General features: G+C 44.1%; 1 protein-coding gene across 2 annotated transcripts in view; it reads left to right on the top strand.

Annotated features, from left to right (window-relative positions):
- The first annotated feature begins 3,044 nt into the window (after nucleotides 1-3,044).
- LOC123748722 (trypsin-1) overlaps nucleotides 3,045-17,342 on the top strand; it is a 16,027-nt gene continuing 1,729 nt past the window's right edge. The window contains exons 1-8 of one of the 2 annotated variants that reach the window (XM_069338337.1): nucleotides 3,045-3,229; nucleotides 5,688-5,926; nucleotides 7,188-7,337; nucleotides 7,598-7,794; nucleotides 11,917-11,953; nucleotides 12,734-12,845; nucleotides 13,239-13,346; nucleotides 16,790-16,944. In XM_069338337.1, coding sequence (XP_069194438.1) covers nucleotides 5,848-5,926; nucleotides 7,188-7,337; nucleotides 7,598-7,794; nucleotides 11,917-11,953; nucleotides 12,734-12,845; nucleotides 13,239-13,346; nucleotides 16,790-16,944 — 838 coding nt within the window. In that variant the 5' untranslated portion in view covers nucleotides 3,045-3,229; nucleotides 5,688-5,847. The other variant, XM_069338336.1, reaches the window with a different exon arrangement.

Raw genomic sequence — 17,342 nt, 5'->3', positions numbered from 1 at the left:
AAGTTCTTCACAGTGATGAAAATTTGCATTTATACCCTTCCTCGTACACACCTGGCTCTAATTCCACACCTGTCACACACCTGGCTCTAGTTCCACACTTGGCTCTAATTCCACACCTGTCACACACCTGGTTCTAGTCCCCTCACTTGTCACACACTTGGCTCTAATCCCTTCCTGTTGTACTCCACCAACAGCATTGACTATTTAATAAATTAATAGTCCATTAACCTGGGAATTAAATATGTGTATAATGGGTCTGAAGGTGCTAAAATTATAATGCTAAGAATTAAAATATAAACAAATGGTCACAAGAGAAATAAAGAAATCCCATTAACGTGATTTTCCCCATGGAGTCACGCCGTCAACTCAACCCCCCTGGACAGCAGAGGTTGTCTTGAGACAGCAGCAGCCTGCTCCTGTCTCTCTACAACTGCTTGACCACTATGACAATTAGTCTCTAGAGGCGACGAAAGTCAAGTTAAACTAACATGTGATAATTTTAGATTCCACCAAAGTTTTCGACGAGTGTGACCGATTGTTATTGCACACAAATGGAATTACTGGCAAAGGAGAAGGAAAGATCTTCAATTTCATCAATCCTCCTTTGCAGATGATACCAGGATATTTATGAGAGTTCTCAATACAGAGGGCACAGCAAACCTTTAAACTGGTTTAAATCAGGTCTTTGAATGGGACACAGAAAACAAATTATGATGTTTAATGAATGAAAACAATCTCAAACCCCTGCGCTATAGTTAATCTGACAAATATCAAAACGGAAACCACTACCAACTCATACTAGAGATAGAAATAGGAAAAGATTTGGGAATAACCCTGTCGAAAGATTATTATTTTTAAAGAACACAATAAATTAGCTGTCACGAATGCAAGAAAAATGACAGGCTGGATCAAGAAGTACCTTTTCAGAAAAAAGAGATGCCAAACCTATGAAAGTACTTCTTAAGACACTAGTTAGATTGGAATATTCTTGCACACTCACAGCCCCAATTAAATCTGGAGAAACTGCTGACCCGGAAACTGTAGAGCGATCTTTCAGTGCCCGATTCTATTCAATAAGCCATCTAAATTATTGGGAATGTTTACAGTTTCTCAAACGAAAGAGATGTATAATAATTTGCACTAGCAAAATATTAGAGGGACTTGTTCCTAATCTGCATAAGGAAATGACTCCTTATGAGATCTCGAGGTATGGCAGGAAGTGCAAAATAGCCCTGTTAGGATAATAAAAGGTTCAAAAGGTATATGCTATGAGACAATTTTCTCTACATTAAGAGCCCAAGACTTTTCAACATTCACCCTCTATACATAACAGGCATAACTAACTAACCTCTTACAGTGTCCCAAAGAGAACTTGACAAACACCGTTCCTGATCAACTGGGCTGTGGTTCATACGTCAGGCTGCGAACAAGGGCGGCTGACAGCTTGGTGTACTAGACTACTATCCAAGAGGTCATAGACTGGGGCCCCGAGGGGATATTAATCCCCGGAGCCAACGTAAGGTACACAAGGTAGGTGGATACAGGTAACGTGCCGTTGTCAAGGTGGGTCTGAGGTCAGCCTGGGACGGAAGATCACTATGGCCGCTCCCAGCTAAGACCAGAAAGACACAAAAAGTGGTTTCACAGCTTTTCTTACACCTTAAATCTCTCTCTCTCTCTCTCTCTCTCTCTCTCTCTCTCTCTCTCTCTCTCTCTCTCTCTCTCTCTCTCTCTCTCTCTCTCTCTCTCTCTCTCTCTCTCTCTCTCTCTCTCTCTCTCTCTCTCTCTCTCTCTCTCTCTCTCTCTCTCTCTCTCTCTCTCACTCTCTTCTCTCTCTCTCTCTCTCTCTCTCTCTCTCTCTCTCTCTCTCTCTCTCTCTCTCTCTCTCTCTCTCTCTCTCTCTCTCTCTCTCTCTCTCTCTCTCTCTCACTCTCTCTCTCTCTCTCTCTCTCTCTCTCTCTCTCTCTCTCTCTCTCTCTCTCTCTCTCTCTCTCTCTCTCTCTCTCTCTCTCTCTCTCTCTCTCTCTCTCTCTCTCTCTCTCTCTCTCTCTCTCTCTCTCTCTCTCTCTCTCTCTCTCTCTCTCTCTCTCTCTCTCTCTTCTCTCTCTCTCTCTCTCTCTCTCTCTCTCTCTCTCTCTCTCTCTCTCTCTCTCTCTCTCTCTCTCTCTCTCTCTCTCTCTCTCTCTCTCTCTCTCTCTCTCTCTCTCTCTCTCTCTCTCTCTCTCTCTCTCTCTCTCTCTCTCTCTCTCTCTCTCACTCTCTCTCTCTCTCTCTCTCTCTCTCTCTCTCTCTCTCTCTCTCTCTCTCTCTCTCTCTCTCTCTCTCTCTCTCTCTCTCTCTCTCTCTCAGCACATTCAGGAAATAGTGAGATAAAAATATATTTCATATTTATCTCACATGTAGGAAACATGGAAGGAAAAAGGCATGTAGTAACGTGTCAAGATACACCTCTTAGACCACCAGGCACTGAGCGTTGTACCCCTTGAGTTACTGAACATTGCACACCACTGAATACTGAGCAGAGGTACTAAGCGAGTGTTGTACACCACCAAATACTAATTAAGCGAGTGCTGTACACCACCAAATACTAAGCGAGTGCTGTACACCACCAAATACTAAGCGAGTGCTGTACACCACCAAATACTAAGCGAGTGCCGTACACCACCAAATACTAAGCGAGTGCCGTACACCACCAAATACTAAGCGAGTGCCGTACACCACCAAATACTAAGCGAGTGCCGTACACCACCAAATACTGAGCGAGTGCCGTACACCACCAAATACTAAGCGAGTGCCGTACACCACCAAATACTAAGCGAGTGCCGTACACCACCAAATACTAAGCGAGTGCCGTACACCACCAAATACTAAGCGAGTACTGTACACCACCAAATACTAAGCGAGTGCCGTACACCACCAAATACTAAGCGAGTGCCGTACACCACCAAATACTAAGCGAGTGCCGTACACCACCAAATACTAAGCGAGTGCCGTACAAAACATTACTGGAACATGGGTTGGGTTTTCCCCCTGGCGGTCGCCATCAGCGCGCGCACCGGCGGCCGTGCTCCTCCACACACCCTCCTGTTACCTCCACATTGAAGCGCTCATCAATTTCCCCAGCGATTACGACACACTCCCGCGCACGCCTCGCGACGTCAAGAACGAGAGCACACGCGGAAAACAGCATCCACCAGCATCTTAGTGTGCCCAGTGACGCAACAAAAACGTGAGACTCCGAAAAAGTTTGGTGGGTGTTGGGAGCCGAGGCGGCCGGTGAGAGCTTATATGGTGGAGCTGGTTAGTTGCTCAGGCCATCACCTGATGGACGGACGTGTGCTGATCTCTCTCGCGCGTCTAGCTCAAACAGGTATTTTGACTCCTCTTTATCGTGCGGTGTGTGTGTGTGTGTGTACTCACTTAGTTGTGGTTGAGGGGGTTGAGCTCTGGCTCTTTGGTCCCGCCTATCAACTGTCAATCAACTGGTGTACAGATTCCTGAGCCTACTGGGCTCTATCATATCTATATTTGAAACTGTGTATGGAGTCAGCCTCCACTACATCACTGCCTAATGCATTCCATCCGTTAACTTCTCTGACACTGAAAAAGTTCCTTCTTACGTCCCTGTGGCTCATGTGGGTACTCAGTTTCCACCTGCGTCCCCTTGTTCGCGTCCCGCCAGTGTTGAATAGTTTATCCTTGTTTACCCGGTGTGTGTGTGTGTGTGTGTGTGTGTGTGTGTGTGTGTGTGTGTGTGTGTGTGTGTGTGTGTGTGTGTGTGTGTGTGTGTGTGTGTGTGTGTGTGTGTGTGTGTGTGTGTGTGTGTGTGGGTACGCAACTGTGTTATCTTACGTGTACAGTGTTGGGTTATGCTGATGAAAGCATGTGTTTGTGTTGTGGTTCAGTACCTGAGCAGCACGCTGTGAGGTAGCGGGTCACACTCTCACACGCTCGTGTCAGAGGCAGGAGCGACCTGGGTTCGATCCCCGGGTAGAGCGGAACGACTGCTAACTATTTCTTAGTCGTTCCCTCCTGTGCACCCAACAGTACGCGTGGACATGGATGTAAAACGACTAACGGATCGTGTTTAAGGGAAACCTCGTCGGCTGAATAACTGAACCGGTTCCAGTACTTAACCTGAAATCATTCCCCCCCCCCTCTTCCCTCCCCCTATTCCAGCTGTGTTTGCGAGATTGAATTTCAGCTCTTGGACCCGCCTTTTAACCTTTTGCCCTTATTTAATTTATGTCACGCGTGTCGCTAGTGTTATTCTGAGGGCTGAGTTTCGCGTTACTTTAAAAGGAGCGAAAGTGATTTAAAGTCAAATATACTCAATGTCCACAGTAATCTTTCTACTTGTAGCTCTTCCTGTGATAAGTTTGGCTGACCTGTATAGGTAGCTTCTGTCTGTCCTCTTGTCCAGGTTCTTTCCATTTCAAAATACCTGTCCTTGTTCATTCTATTTAGACCCCGAAGTATTTTGTATGTTGTGATTATATCCCATCTCGTTCTGCGCTCTTTGGAGTTTAAATGGATATATCCTTCGAATGGTTGAAAATCACTTGGACTAGTCGGTAGAGCGACGGTCTCGTTTCTTGCAGTACGGCGTTCGATCCCCGATGATTTAAGTGATTGGGCACCATTCCTACTTTCCGTCCTATCCCAGCTTCTTGTCCTTGGATAGCAATATAGCACTTGGAAATCTCTTCCAAGTGCTATATTGTCGTAATGGCTTAATGCTTTATCCTCATAATTACTTAAACGTCGGATGGTTTGGGGTACCACGCCGGTGCAGCATTCTCAGGGACTGGTCTTACCCATGTGGTACATAGCATCATGAATGCATCTCATTTAAATTTCCGGTGATCTTAATATTTCACAGTCACATGTTTGTCGCTTGTATGACAGAGTTAATATGATGCCTAATCGAAGGACATTTTCTTAGTCAGAAACCTGTTCCTGGCCGCTATCTTCATTCATCTGCACTTTACATTATATTATATTATATTATATTATATTATATTATATATATAATATATATTATATTATATATAATATATATTATATATAATATAATATTATATTATTGTATATATAATAATATATTATGTATATATTATATTATATTATATATATATATATATATATATATATATATATATATATATATATATATATATATATATATATATATATATATATATATATATATATAAGCACGTCAACAAATGTCTTTGTCAACAACGGACTGAGTCCGGTGTTGACAAAGGCCCAGATCGGCCGAAACGTTCATCTCTCTTTCCCATTTCTCTGTGGATTTTCTGCATCCATAGTCCACAGGATCAAGAGCAAGTAGAGTACTATAAAGTTGGGAGGTACAAATATACCAGGGATAACAGCTCTATATGACGGAGTCCTAGAGTTAGAGCCCGCTCCCCGTTAACACGTCTAGCTAGGCACAATTACGTTAGCGTTATTATGTAAGCTCAGCTCGCTGCTGACTTAAATTTACACATGTTCGAAATTATATAATTATTCTAAAAGATAGTGGGGAAAAATAATTCCCAGTCTCTTTTCGTAAACAATTGTACATTTAGAATTGTATTTTACCTGAATTTACAGCTATTGATCCAATTTTTATTTACATCATCACCCAGTGATTGTTGTCATGTATTAACTCCCAACAGAAAGTGAGAGACGTGCCGAGACCATAGAGGCAGCAGAAGCACCGTGGGAGAGTCATCAGTAAGAGCAGTGAGAGTCAGCAGGCGTGGGAGAGGCATCGGTAGGAAGGAGGGAGAGGCAGCGCAACCCGGTCTGAAGGAGTGCCTCTGGTGTTCTTCCAGGATGGCGGCCATAGTGAAGGTCTCGTGGGCCTCCCTGCTCATCGTGTCCATCTTCTCAACCCTCACCCACTCTCAGTCCTGTGAGTACTGCCCCACCCTCACCCACTGTCAGTCCTGTGAGTACTGCCCACCCTCACCCACTCTCAGTCCTGTGAGTGCTGCCCACCCTCACCCACTCTCAGTCCTGTGAGTACTGCCCCACCCTCACCCATTGTCAGTCCTGTGAGTACTGCCCCACCCTCACCCACTCTCAGTCCTGTGAGTACTGCCCCACCCTCACCCACTCTCAGTCCTGTGAGTACTGCCCCACCCTCACCCATTGTCAGTCCTGTGAGTACTGCCCCACCCTCACCCACTGTCAGTCCTGTGAGTACTGCCCCACCCTCACCCACTAACAGTCCTGTGAGTACTGCCCACCCTCACCCACTCTCAGTCCTGTGAGTGCTGCCCCACCCTCACCCACTCTCAGTCCTGTGAGTACTGCCCCACCCTTACCCACTCTCAGTCCTGTGAGTACTGCCCAACCCTCACCCACTCACCGTCCCGTGAGTACTACCCACCCTCACCCACTGTCAGTCCTGTGAGTACTGGGCACCTTCACCCACTCTCAGTCCTGTGAGTACTGCCCCACCCTCACCCACTCTCAGTCCTGTGAGTACTGCCCCACCCTCACCCACTCTCAGTCCTGCTAACCTAACCAGGAACGCACGCACCCAAGCCACCCACCTAACCAAACTTACTAATACATATAAAACGCGGATATTTGCGAGCCGCTGCTGTTCACAGTATTATGTAATTTGTACGTTAGGGTCATAATGTGGACAATGAGACGTACTAGTAGAGAGGACACGTTAGTAACTTCCATAATGTCCCATACACAACTCCCATAATGTCCCTGTGTATGGGACGTTAGTGTCCCATACACAGAAACCAGGAACAACACCTAATAAATGATAATTATGCCAAATTCTTCAACAAGGAATAAAAACAGCATTCTTGAGAGGCGCGTAGAATATGACAATAGTGCTGCCCTTTGTTTCAAGTCGCTTTTCATGGCGGGAAATGCAGTTGGGCAGCTTTCCTTTCCCCCTTCGTCGTATTCCAGATCCTTGTCCTCATATTCCTTCTTAGTGATGTATAGTGGTGCTGGCTTAGCGCTCCTGATAATTACCTTATCTTGCAAGTCGCTGTCACACGAGTGTTTGCCTGACAGCGACTAAAAGAATTAAGTCAGCTCTCAAAAAATTTCTCAGTTATGTCTTTCATGATCCACTGACAAGGATCTTCCATCCCATCCATCATTGTTTCATTATTTCCTTTTCTTTCACCTGACTCCCACAGCTAACCAATGCGTGGACAAGGACGCGCAATGCAAGACGTGGGCCGCACGCGACTACTGCAGTTCCCACCGGGAAAATATGGCGAACCTTTGTCCAGCCACTTGCAACCTGTGCAAAGCTCCGCGTCGCTCTATCGCCAATCCAGATTTTGGTGAGTTTATTAAAAGGTTTCGGACCTTTTGTTTGCTACATTGTGGTTTATGGGATGGTTCATGCATGGCACGGATGGGAAAGGGGGCGTGGAGATGGAAGAGAGAGAATGAGACGGGGATATTCTATTGTCGATGGGAGAGTTGATGCAATGTGGTGATAATTGCAGCTACACATGATGGGTGTGTGTGTGAGAGAGCAGGAATTAAAGTAACATTCAAATGTAAATGTGTTTTAATGTTTTATTGGTGTTACTTGCAGTATGTGGGTTGCCAATCAGCCCCGAGCGGGTCCCCACTGTCCCCAGAAGATCAATCTTCCCTAACAACAACCGGAAACAGAATGCTCCCTGGAATGCCCCGCCCTTCCCCAACTTCAACGGCAGACGCGGTAGCAGTTCTTCCAACGGGGGGCGCAGAAGGGCCAGATATGCTGAGCCTCAGCTTGGCGTCTCACAGGTACTGTTGCTATGGTCCTCTTGTCTTGTAGTGTTGCTATGGTCCTTCTTGTCTTGTTGTGTTGCTATGGTCCTCTTGTCTTGTTGTGTTGTATGGTCCTCTTGTCTTGTTGTGTTGTATGGTCCTCTTGTCTTGTAGTGTTGCTATGGTCCTCTTGTCTTGTAGTGTTGCTATGGTCCTCTTGTCTTGTAGTGTTGCTATGGTCCTCTTGTCTTGTAGTGTTGCTATGGTCCTCTTGTCTTGTAGTGTTGCTATGGTCCTCTTGTCTTGTTGTGTTGCTATGGTCCTCCTGTCTTGTAGTGTTGCTATGGTCCTCCTGTCTTGTACTGTTGCTATGGTCCTCCTGTCTTGTAGTGTTGCTATGGTCCTCTTGTCTTGTAGTGTTGCTATGGTCCTCTTGTCTTGTAGTGTTGCTATGGTCCTCTTGTCTTGTACTGTTGCTATGGTCCTCTTGTCTTGTAGTGTTGCTATGGTCCTCGTGTCTTGTAGTGTTGCTATGGTCCTCTTGTCTTGTAGTGTTGCTGTGGTCCTCTTGTCTTGTACTGTTGCTATGGTCCTCTTGTCTTGTAGTGTTGCTATGGTCCTCTTGTCTTGTAGTGTTGCTATGGTCCTCTTGTCTTGTAGTGTTGCTATGGTCCTCCTGTCTTGTAGTGTTGCTATGGTCCTCTTGTCTTGTAGTGTTGCTATGGTCCTCCTGTCTTGTAGTGTTGCTATGGTCCTCTTGTCTTGTAGTGTTGCTATGGTCCTCTTGTCTTGTAGTGTTGCTATGGTCCTCTTGTCTTGTAGTGTTGCTATGGTCTTCCTGTCTTGTACTGTTGCTATGGTCCTCTTGTCTTGTTGTGTTGCTATGGTCCTCTTGTCTTGTAGTGTTGCTATGTCCTTTGTACTGTTGCTATGGTCCTCTTGTCTTGTAGTGTTGCTATGGTCCTTCTTGTCTTGTTGTGTTGCTATGGTCCTCTTGTCTTGTACTGTTGCTATGGTCCTCTTGTCTTGTACTGTTGCTATGGTCCTTCTTGTCTTGTTGTGTTGCTATGGTCCTCTTGTCTTGTAGTGTTGCTATGGTCCTCTTGTCTTGTAGTGTTGCTATGGTCCTCTTGTCTTGTTGTGTTGCTATGGTCCTCTTGTCTTGTAGTGTTGTATGGTCCTCTTGTCTTGTTGTGTTGCTATGGTCCTCTTGTCTTGTAGTGTTGTATGGTCCTCTTGTCTTGTTGTGTTGCTATGGTCCTCTTGTCTTGTAGTGTTGTATGGTCCTCTTGTCTTGTTGTGTTGCTATGGTCCTCTTGTCTTGTAGTGTTGCTATGGTCCTCTTGTCTTGTAGTGTTGCTATGGTCCTCTTGTCTTGTAGTGTTGCTATGGTCCTCTTGTCTTGTAGTGTTGCTATGGTCCTCTTGTCTTGTAGTATTGCTATGGTCCTCTGTCTTCGTAGTATTATTAATAAACAACATTATCTTTAACTTTGTCTACTTCCTGAAATGTATAATATTGAAATAAGAATTTCTATATGAATTGATTTACCTTCTTAGGTCACCACACATTAAGAATTCATGTAACCTGCTATAGTAATCACGAATTGTTCAAATAGTTAGAAAGTTTTTATGGTAAAATAGATTTTGGTCTAAAGATGGGAGTAAATTAGGTTGATTTTAATCACTGTCTTAAAAACAGAAATAAGTTTGGGCTAGGACCTCGGCTTGCACTCTAGGAGCTCGGGTTTGATCCCCAGGCGGGACAGAGACGGTTGGGCACGATAAGGTTATTCTTATAGAATCATTTTCGTCAGAAAAGTTAAAGATTATTATCAAGGCAAAAGTGTTCTCAGAAGAACAGAAGTTGCTCTTAATAATTAAAAATAATAACAATAAATTAACTAACCATAGTTTACTTGCACATTCATATTAGAAATTAATGCAAATTCCTAATTAAGCAGTCACAATGCATTCAAAGATGACGTCTCATTTCACTGGAAAATATATTAATAAACTATGTAACCATTAAATAATTTACATATACAGAAAACCGGAACCTCCCTCCCCCCCCCCCCCGAAAAAAAAAATGTTTTTGAAAAACCACTTAAAAATGAGAGAAATAATAAAACATACATTACACCACAGGCGCTGTATACAAGCTCTAATAAGACTCATTAAAGCTTACGCCACTATGATTAACCTGAGACGTTAACAGTGAGCTGTGTAACAAGCTGGAGACACAAGCACATCCCCTTAACAGAGCCCAGCAGTACCTGAGCGAGGTCACCCACTCTGTATACTTGGGGGAGTGTGAGGCTCTGGGATTCCCAGGTGACGAGGCCAACTTCCCTGGCTATAACCCCACACACAGACCCCCCCCCCCTCTCCCCCTGAGGGCTGGCGACGACGGGAAGGGCAGCAGAACAATGAACAAGTAAGGGAGATGGTAGCGGCAGGGAAGAGATGGGCTGGAAGAGAACAAGAGAGTCAGAAATGGTTACAGAGAAGCAAGGATAACTGTGAAGAAAAAGAGGGGAATAGGAGAGAGAGTGGAAATGATACACAGAGAGAGAGACTCTTACACCACTCTAGGAAAACTCTTCACTTCGTTCACACCGGATACAGGTAACAATGGTCGCCCCACCGCTAGCCACAGAGAGAGAGAGAGAGACAGAGAGAGAGAGAGAGACAGAGAGAGCGAGCCATGAGCCTAGTAATCTTGCGGGTGCAAGGCTCATCTCACAATCAATACCGCATCGAAACCCTTTAGGTGGCAAGCCAGGACTGTCTGCGTTATGCTAATCTCCCTCCCCCCCCCCTCCCTCTACCAGATACACGCTCCTCGTAGACGAACCAAAATCAACACGGACCGAAGCGCTCTGAGCTAAACATGTTCCACAAGAATGTTAATGCGTAGTGGCGCGAGGAAGCGCTGTAAACACCACTCCCTCGGGAATAATGCTCAAAGTCGGTTACTGTGGGACTTTAAGGCCTTTGTCCTATATCTTCCTAAAAAGTCCCATGAGAATATATGTTTCAAATGAACCACAAAATCATTCCGGTGGTGACGATCACAGACGAAATGAGCTTGTTCAATATTGTAGTAAGAGCTCCGAGGGTAGCAACACAAGTAAGAGCTCCGAGGGTAGCAACACAAGTAAGAGCCCCGAGGGTAGCAACACTAGTAAGAGCCCCGAGGGTAGCAACACCAGTAAGAGCTCCGAGGGTAGCAACACCAGTAAGAGCCCCGAGGGTAGCAACACCAGTAAGAGCCCTAGGGTTAGCAACACAAGAGCCCCGAGGGTAGCAACACAAGAGCCCCGAGGGTAGCAACACAAGAGCCCCGAGGGTAGCAACACAAGAGCCCCGAGGGTAGCAACACAAGAGCCCCGAGGGTAGCAACACAAGAGCCCCGAGGGTAGCAACACTAGTAAGAGCCCCGATGGAAGAAATAATGTAATTGTACATTACTCCAGCTGTTAAGGAAGACCCTCAGAGTTAATCTCTCATATTGTCATCAACTTGAGGGAGCTGTGTGATATTATATTAAATAACTCCTTGCTTTTGTGACTCGATGTCTTAGCAACATGTTTATCTGTAACTGTACATTCATTTTGGCAGGACAAACGAGAAGAATATCCCTTTGTTTTCATAACACAAAGATCACTCACTCCTCTGTCGCTGCTTTAGTTTTGCCAAGAATTAGGGCCTTGAATAATATAATATATGAAATATATACCTAAACTCATTGGGTAATATTCCCAGAGATTAATCTCCTGGATGCGTATTAATCGACCAATCGTGATTAATTTAAAGATTTTTGAAAAGATGTCATATATTATTTTAAGTCTTTGAGGGGGAAGGAAGTTACAGGATGACGGTCAAGCAATATTGAAGCTTTTATTTACCTCTGCCAGTTTTAATTCTAAAGTTCTAAAGTTCTAAATTCTAATTCTAAAGTTTTAATTCTAAAGTTAATTTTAAAATTCTAAAGTAAATTCTAATTCTAAAGTGAAGGGATTCCTAGACCCACTGAGCTGTTTCCTTGACGCATTCAGGCAATGGGTAATGTCTATAGGGTTACTGGTGTCCCTCAGAGGCACCGAGACGTGAGGTATAGGACCAGTGCTAATGTTGGTGTCTTCTTCTCTTCCAGACCGTCACCACACCACAGACCTCTGCTGGCAACCCAGGTATACTTCTCTTGTCCCTCCACGTTACCGGTATTCCGCTAAGGGGAATAAGGAACTTATATAAAGAACACTGTGGGGGTTTAAATTGTTCTTCATGTGGATAACTTGATAATATGTAGATATGATTTATGTAGATAATGATTTATTGTAGATAATTTATTTATTTATACTTGATTTATGTAGATAAGATTTATGTAGATATTTATTTATTTATACATGATTTATGTAGATAACTTTTCATAATATTCCTTTATCCCTTTTCTTGGTTAATATTATTCTCTATAGGCATTTCTATATATATTATGACAGCTGTTCCTCCTTTGGTTATTATTAAGTATATATTTTTTCATTTTCTTCCTTATTGCTTATCTCTTCTCTCTCATCCTATGTCTTAATTCCCTGTCCCGTGTCGGCTAACTTGTTTGATTACTTACGTCTCACATGTGTGTCTCTCATCTCCTCCGCTTTCCTCCTTTCTCCTATTCTCATTCTCGTGGGAAGGGCGTATATACCCATCCCTGCTTCCCATTCTTTATCAATCTGCTTTGACAATGATCCCAAAGGATGTGAAAGAGCTAATAATTCATCTCACCTTTCAAATATATATATATATATATATATATATATATATATATATATATATATATATATATATATATATATATATATATATATATATATATATAATGTATATATATATATATATAATGTATATATATAATATATATATATATATATATTTAATATATAAATATATATATTATATATTTAACTCAACAGGCCAACAGCAGGCGGAGAGGTTGAAGGTCGAGGACACCTTCTGCGGGGCAACACCCATCTCCGACAGGTTCCTGCTGACGGCAGCCTACTGCGTCGTCGACCACGAACACCCGTAAGTCCCCGCCCTGGACCCCTGTGTCGGTGGCCGCGTACTCTCCCGGTACGGGGCCCGCGTACTCTCCCGGTACGGGGGCCCCGCACTCTCCTGTAACCCGGTAGTGGCCTACAAGTTATACTCAAGACAAGAATATCCGCCAATACAGCAATTTAAAGATAGCTTATTATTTTCCTAACTAAGACTAGGGCTCATTAGGAATGGTGTTGAAGTTCCTGATGAAACTGCAAGCTAAGTGCTGTTATCATGTGGCTTATCTGTACACGTAATCTCCCTCTTTACTCCCACTGTGGGAGTAAAGACTCACACTTGAAAAGGTTACTAAGTGTACTGCGTAAGTTATCAAGTGCGCAATTTAATGCTGAATAACTGTGTTTTTTCCCTCCACAGGCTCACTACTGTCAGGCTCGGGGAACTGGACTTCTCTAAGGACAACGAGACAAACTCCCGTCCACGAGACTATACAATAGAGACCATCATCGTCCATCAGGATTATGAGTAAGCTTAAATCTGATATTTGGTGTGTGTCTGTGTTGGTGATTTATGTGTGTGTGTGTGTGTGTGTGTGTGTGTGTCTGTGTTGGTGATTTATGTGTGTGTGTGTGTGTGTGTGTGTGTCTGTGTTGGTGATTTATGTGTGTGTGTGTGTGTGTGTGTGTGTGTGTCTGTGTTGGTGATTTATGTGTGTGTGTGTGTGTGTGTGTGTGTGTGTGTGTGTGTGTGTGTCTGTGTTGGTGATTTATGTGTGTGTGTGTGTGTGTGTGTGTGTGTGTGTCTGTGTTGGTGATTTATGTGTACTCACCTAATTGTGCTTGCGGGGGTTGAGCTCTGGCTCTTTGGTCCCGCCTCTCAACCGTCAATCAACTGGTGTACAGATTCCTGAGCCTATTGGGCTCTATCATATCTACATTTGAAACTGTGTATGGAGTCAGCCTCCACCACATCACTTCCTAATGCATTCCATTTGCTAACTACTCTGACACTGAAAAAGTTCTTTCTAACGTCTCTGTGGCTCATTTGGGTACTCAGCTTCCACCTGTGTCCCCTTGTTCGCGTCCCACCAGTGTTGAAAAGTTCAGAAACTTTTCAGAAGTTCAGAAACTTTTCAGAAGTTCAGAAACTTTTCAGAAGTTCAGAAACTTTTCAGAAGTTCAGAAACAAAAAGTGTGTCTGTGTTGGTGATTTATGTGTGTGTGTGTGTGTGTGTGTGTGTGTGTGTGTGTGTGTGTGTGTGTGTGTGTGTGTGTGTCTGTGTTGGTGATTTATGTGTGTGTGTGTGTGTCTGTGTTGGTGATTTATGTGTGTGTGTCTGTGTTGGTGATTTATGTGGTGTGTGTGTGTGTGTGTGTGTCTGTGTTGGTGATTTATGTGTGTGTGTGTGTGTGTCTGTGTTGGTGATTTATGTGTGTGTGTGTGTGTGTGTCTGTGTTGGTGATTTATGTGTGTGTGTGTGTGTGTGTCTGTGTTGGTGATTTATGTGTGTGTGTGTGTTTATGTACTCACCTAATTGTACTCACCTAATTGTGCTTGCGGGGGTTGAGCTCTGGCTCTTTGGTCCCGCCTCTCAACTGTCAATCAACTGGTGTACAGGTTCCTGAGCCTACTGGGCTCTATCATATCTACACTTGAAACTGTGTATGGAGTCAGCCTCCACCACATCACTGCCTAGTGCATTCCATCTGTTAACTACTCTGACACTGAAAAAGTTCTTTCTAACGTCCCTGTGGCTCATTTGGGTAGTCAGTTACCACCTGTGTCCCCTTTGTTCGTGTACCACCCGGGTTAAACAGTTTATCTTTATCTACCCTGTCAATTCCTCTGATAATTTTATAGGTAGTGATCATGTCTCCCCTTACTCTTCTGTCTTCTAGTGTTCTAAGGTGCATTTCTCGCAGCCTTTCTTCGTACCTCATGCCTCTTAGTTCTGGGACTAGCCTAGTGGCATATCTCTGAACTTTTTCAAGCTTCGCCTTGTGCTTGACAAGGTACGGGCTCCATGCTGGGGCCGCATACTCCAGGATTGGTCTTACATATGTGGTATACAAGGTTCTGAATGATTCCTTACACAGGTTCCTGAAGGCAGTTCTGATGTTAGTCAGCCTCGCATACGCTGCAGATGTTATTCTTTTGATGTGGACTTCAGGAGACAGGGTTGGTGTGATATTAACTCTAAGATCCTTCTCTCTGCCCGTTTCATGAAGGACTTCATCTCCCATTCTGTATCCTGTGTCTGGCCTCCTGTTTCCACTGCCTAGTTTCATTACCTTACATTTACTCGGGTTGAAGTTTAGTAGCCATTTGTTAGACCATTCATGCAGTCTGTCTAGGTCATCTTGTAGTCTCATACTGTCTTCCTCTGTCTTAATCCTCCTCATAGTTTTTGCATCATCAGCAAACAATGAGAGGAATGATTCTATACCATCTGGAAGATCATTTACATATATAAGAAACAGTATGGGTCCAAGGACTGAAATTAACCCTGCCAGACTCCACTGGTGACGTCTCGCTAATCTGAGACCTCACCCCGCACAGTGACTCACTGCCTTCTGTTACTTAGGCACTCCCTTATCCAATGGAGTACCTTCCCTTTCACCCCTGCCTGCATTTCCAGCTTTCGCACTAGTCTCTGGTGTGGCAGTGTGTCAAAGGCTACTGGCAATCCAAAAATATGCAGTCTGCCCACCTCTCACTTTGTTGTCTGATTCTTGTTGCCTGATTGTAGAATTCAATTAATCCTGTGAGGCATGACTTGCCATCCTTGAAACCATGTTGGTGTTGTGTCACAAAGTTCCTTCGCTCTAGATGTTACACTAGCTTTTTTCGCACAATTTTCACCATTAGCTTGCAAATTAGGGACACTGGTTCAGTGCCTCCTGTCTATCCCCCTTCTTGTATATCGGGACTACGTTTACAGCCTTCCAAATTTTTGGCAGTTCACCTGTAACTAGTGATTTGTTATACACCATGGAGAGTGGCAGGCACAGTGCTTCTGCTCCTTCTTTTAGTATCCATGGCAATATTCTATACGGGCCTATAGTCTTTGTCACATCCAACTCTAGCAAAAGCTTCCTTACATCCCCACTGGTAATCTCAAATTTCTCTAGTAATGCCTTGTCAACTATTCCTTCTCATATCTCTGTAACTTCTCCTTGCTCTAATGTGAAGACTTCCTGGAATTTCATATTGAGTTCCTCGCACACTTTTTCTCGTGTGTGTGTGTGTGTGTGTGTGTGTGTGTGTGTGTGTGTGTGTGTGTGTGTGTGTGTGTGTGTGTGTGTGTGTGTGTGTGTGTGTGTGTGTGTGTGTGTGTGTGTGTGCCAGTAGCATTTAGCTACTGACACTCCCTCCTCCCCCCCCCCGCACACATAACTACTTTATCCCCTACCATACCTACTGTGTCTTCTGTCATAACTACTGTATCCCCTCAGCTATTTCCTCTCCAGCCATAACTACTTTCTCCCCCTGATCATAACCTCTCCGTCCTCTGCCATAACTAGTGTGTTCTCATACCAAGTTTGGCATGCTGTCATATCTAACGCTCAATATCCAAGCCAACACACAGTACACAATATTGTGTACTGCTTACTGCCCATTGCGTACCGTGCTTCTGACAACGGTGAAGACACAAGTCAAGATGAGAATGGACAGTGTAGATAACGTCTCATCTTTAAGAGCATTGTCAAACCAGGCGGATATCGCTGTCAACAACCATATCCTATCTTGGTGTTCCTGCAAGTCAGTGATTGCAACCTTGTCTTCAACTTGTCCTATGCACTTTCGATCTCCTGTAAATACCAAGTCCAAGGCTTTGTTTATACTGATTGATATAACATGTTTTCCCTCCCCCATGTCCACAGCCTGATCTTCCATGTCCTCCCTCCCCCCCCCCTCCCCGTGTCCACAGCCTGACTTACTATGTCCCCTCTCCCTCCTATCTGCAGCCCCTCGTCGCCTGTGCGGTACAACGATATAGCATTGCTGAAGACAGTCGAAAAGATTGAGTTCAACGAATTTGTGTTCCCTTACTGCGTCTCCAAAGAGCGCCCCCCTCACAATGCCGATGTCACTGGTTCTGGCTTCGGACTCGTTAACGAAAGTGAGTTCCAAGTGTCTAATTGGCCGCTTCAACCCAGAGGCCACAATATCCAAGAGTATCTATTATTCAACACTGAGTCAGTGTTGAATAAAGTTTATATTTAGATCTTGTTCCCACTGGGGATACATATAGCATGCCATCTTGCTTTGTTTATTTTTGTTTAAGGCTTTGCAGGCTGGCGAGCCATCGCTCCGCTACTTCAGTCACCAACCCGTTCTCGCACTTTCTTACAGTCAATATTGACTTATTAAATAAGTGCATATGTGACATACTAATTTATTGTGAATATTTTAATTTATCTTGAAAAGCTTCATAGGTAAGGTCGGTGTTTTCTATGAAGCTTTTCAAGGTAAACTAGTATGTTTAGTATGTCACATATGCACATATTTAATAAGTCA

The sequence above is a fragment of the Procambarus clarkii genome, chromosome 39, assembly GCF_040958095.1.
Source record: "Procambarus clarkii isolate CNS0578487 chromosome 39, FALCON_Pclarkii_2.0, whole genome shotgun sequence".
NCBI classification, from domain to species: Eukaryota; Metazoa; Arthropoda; class Malacostraca; order Decapoda; family Cambaridae; genus Procambarus; species Procambarus clarkii.
This window is presented reverse-complemented; position numbering and strand designations above follow the sequence as displayed.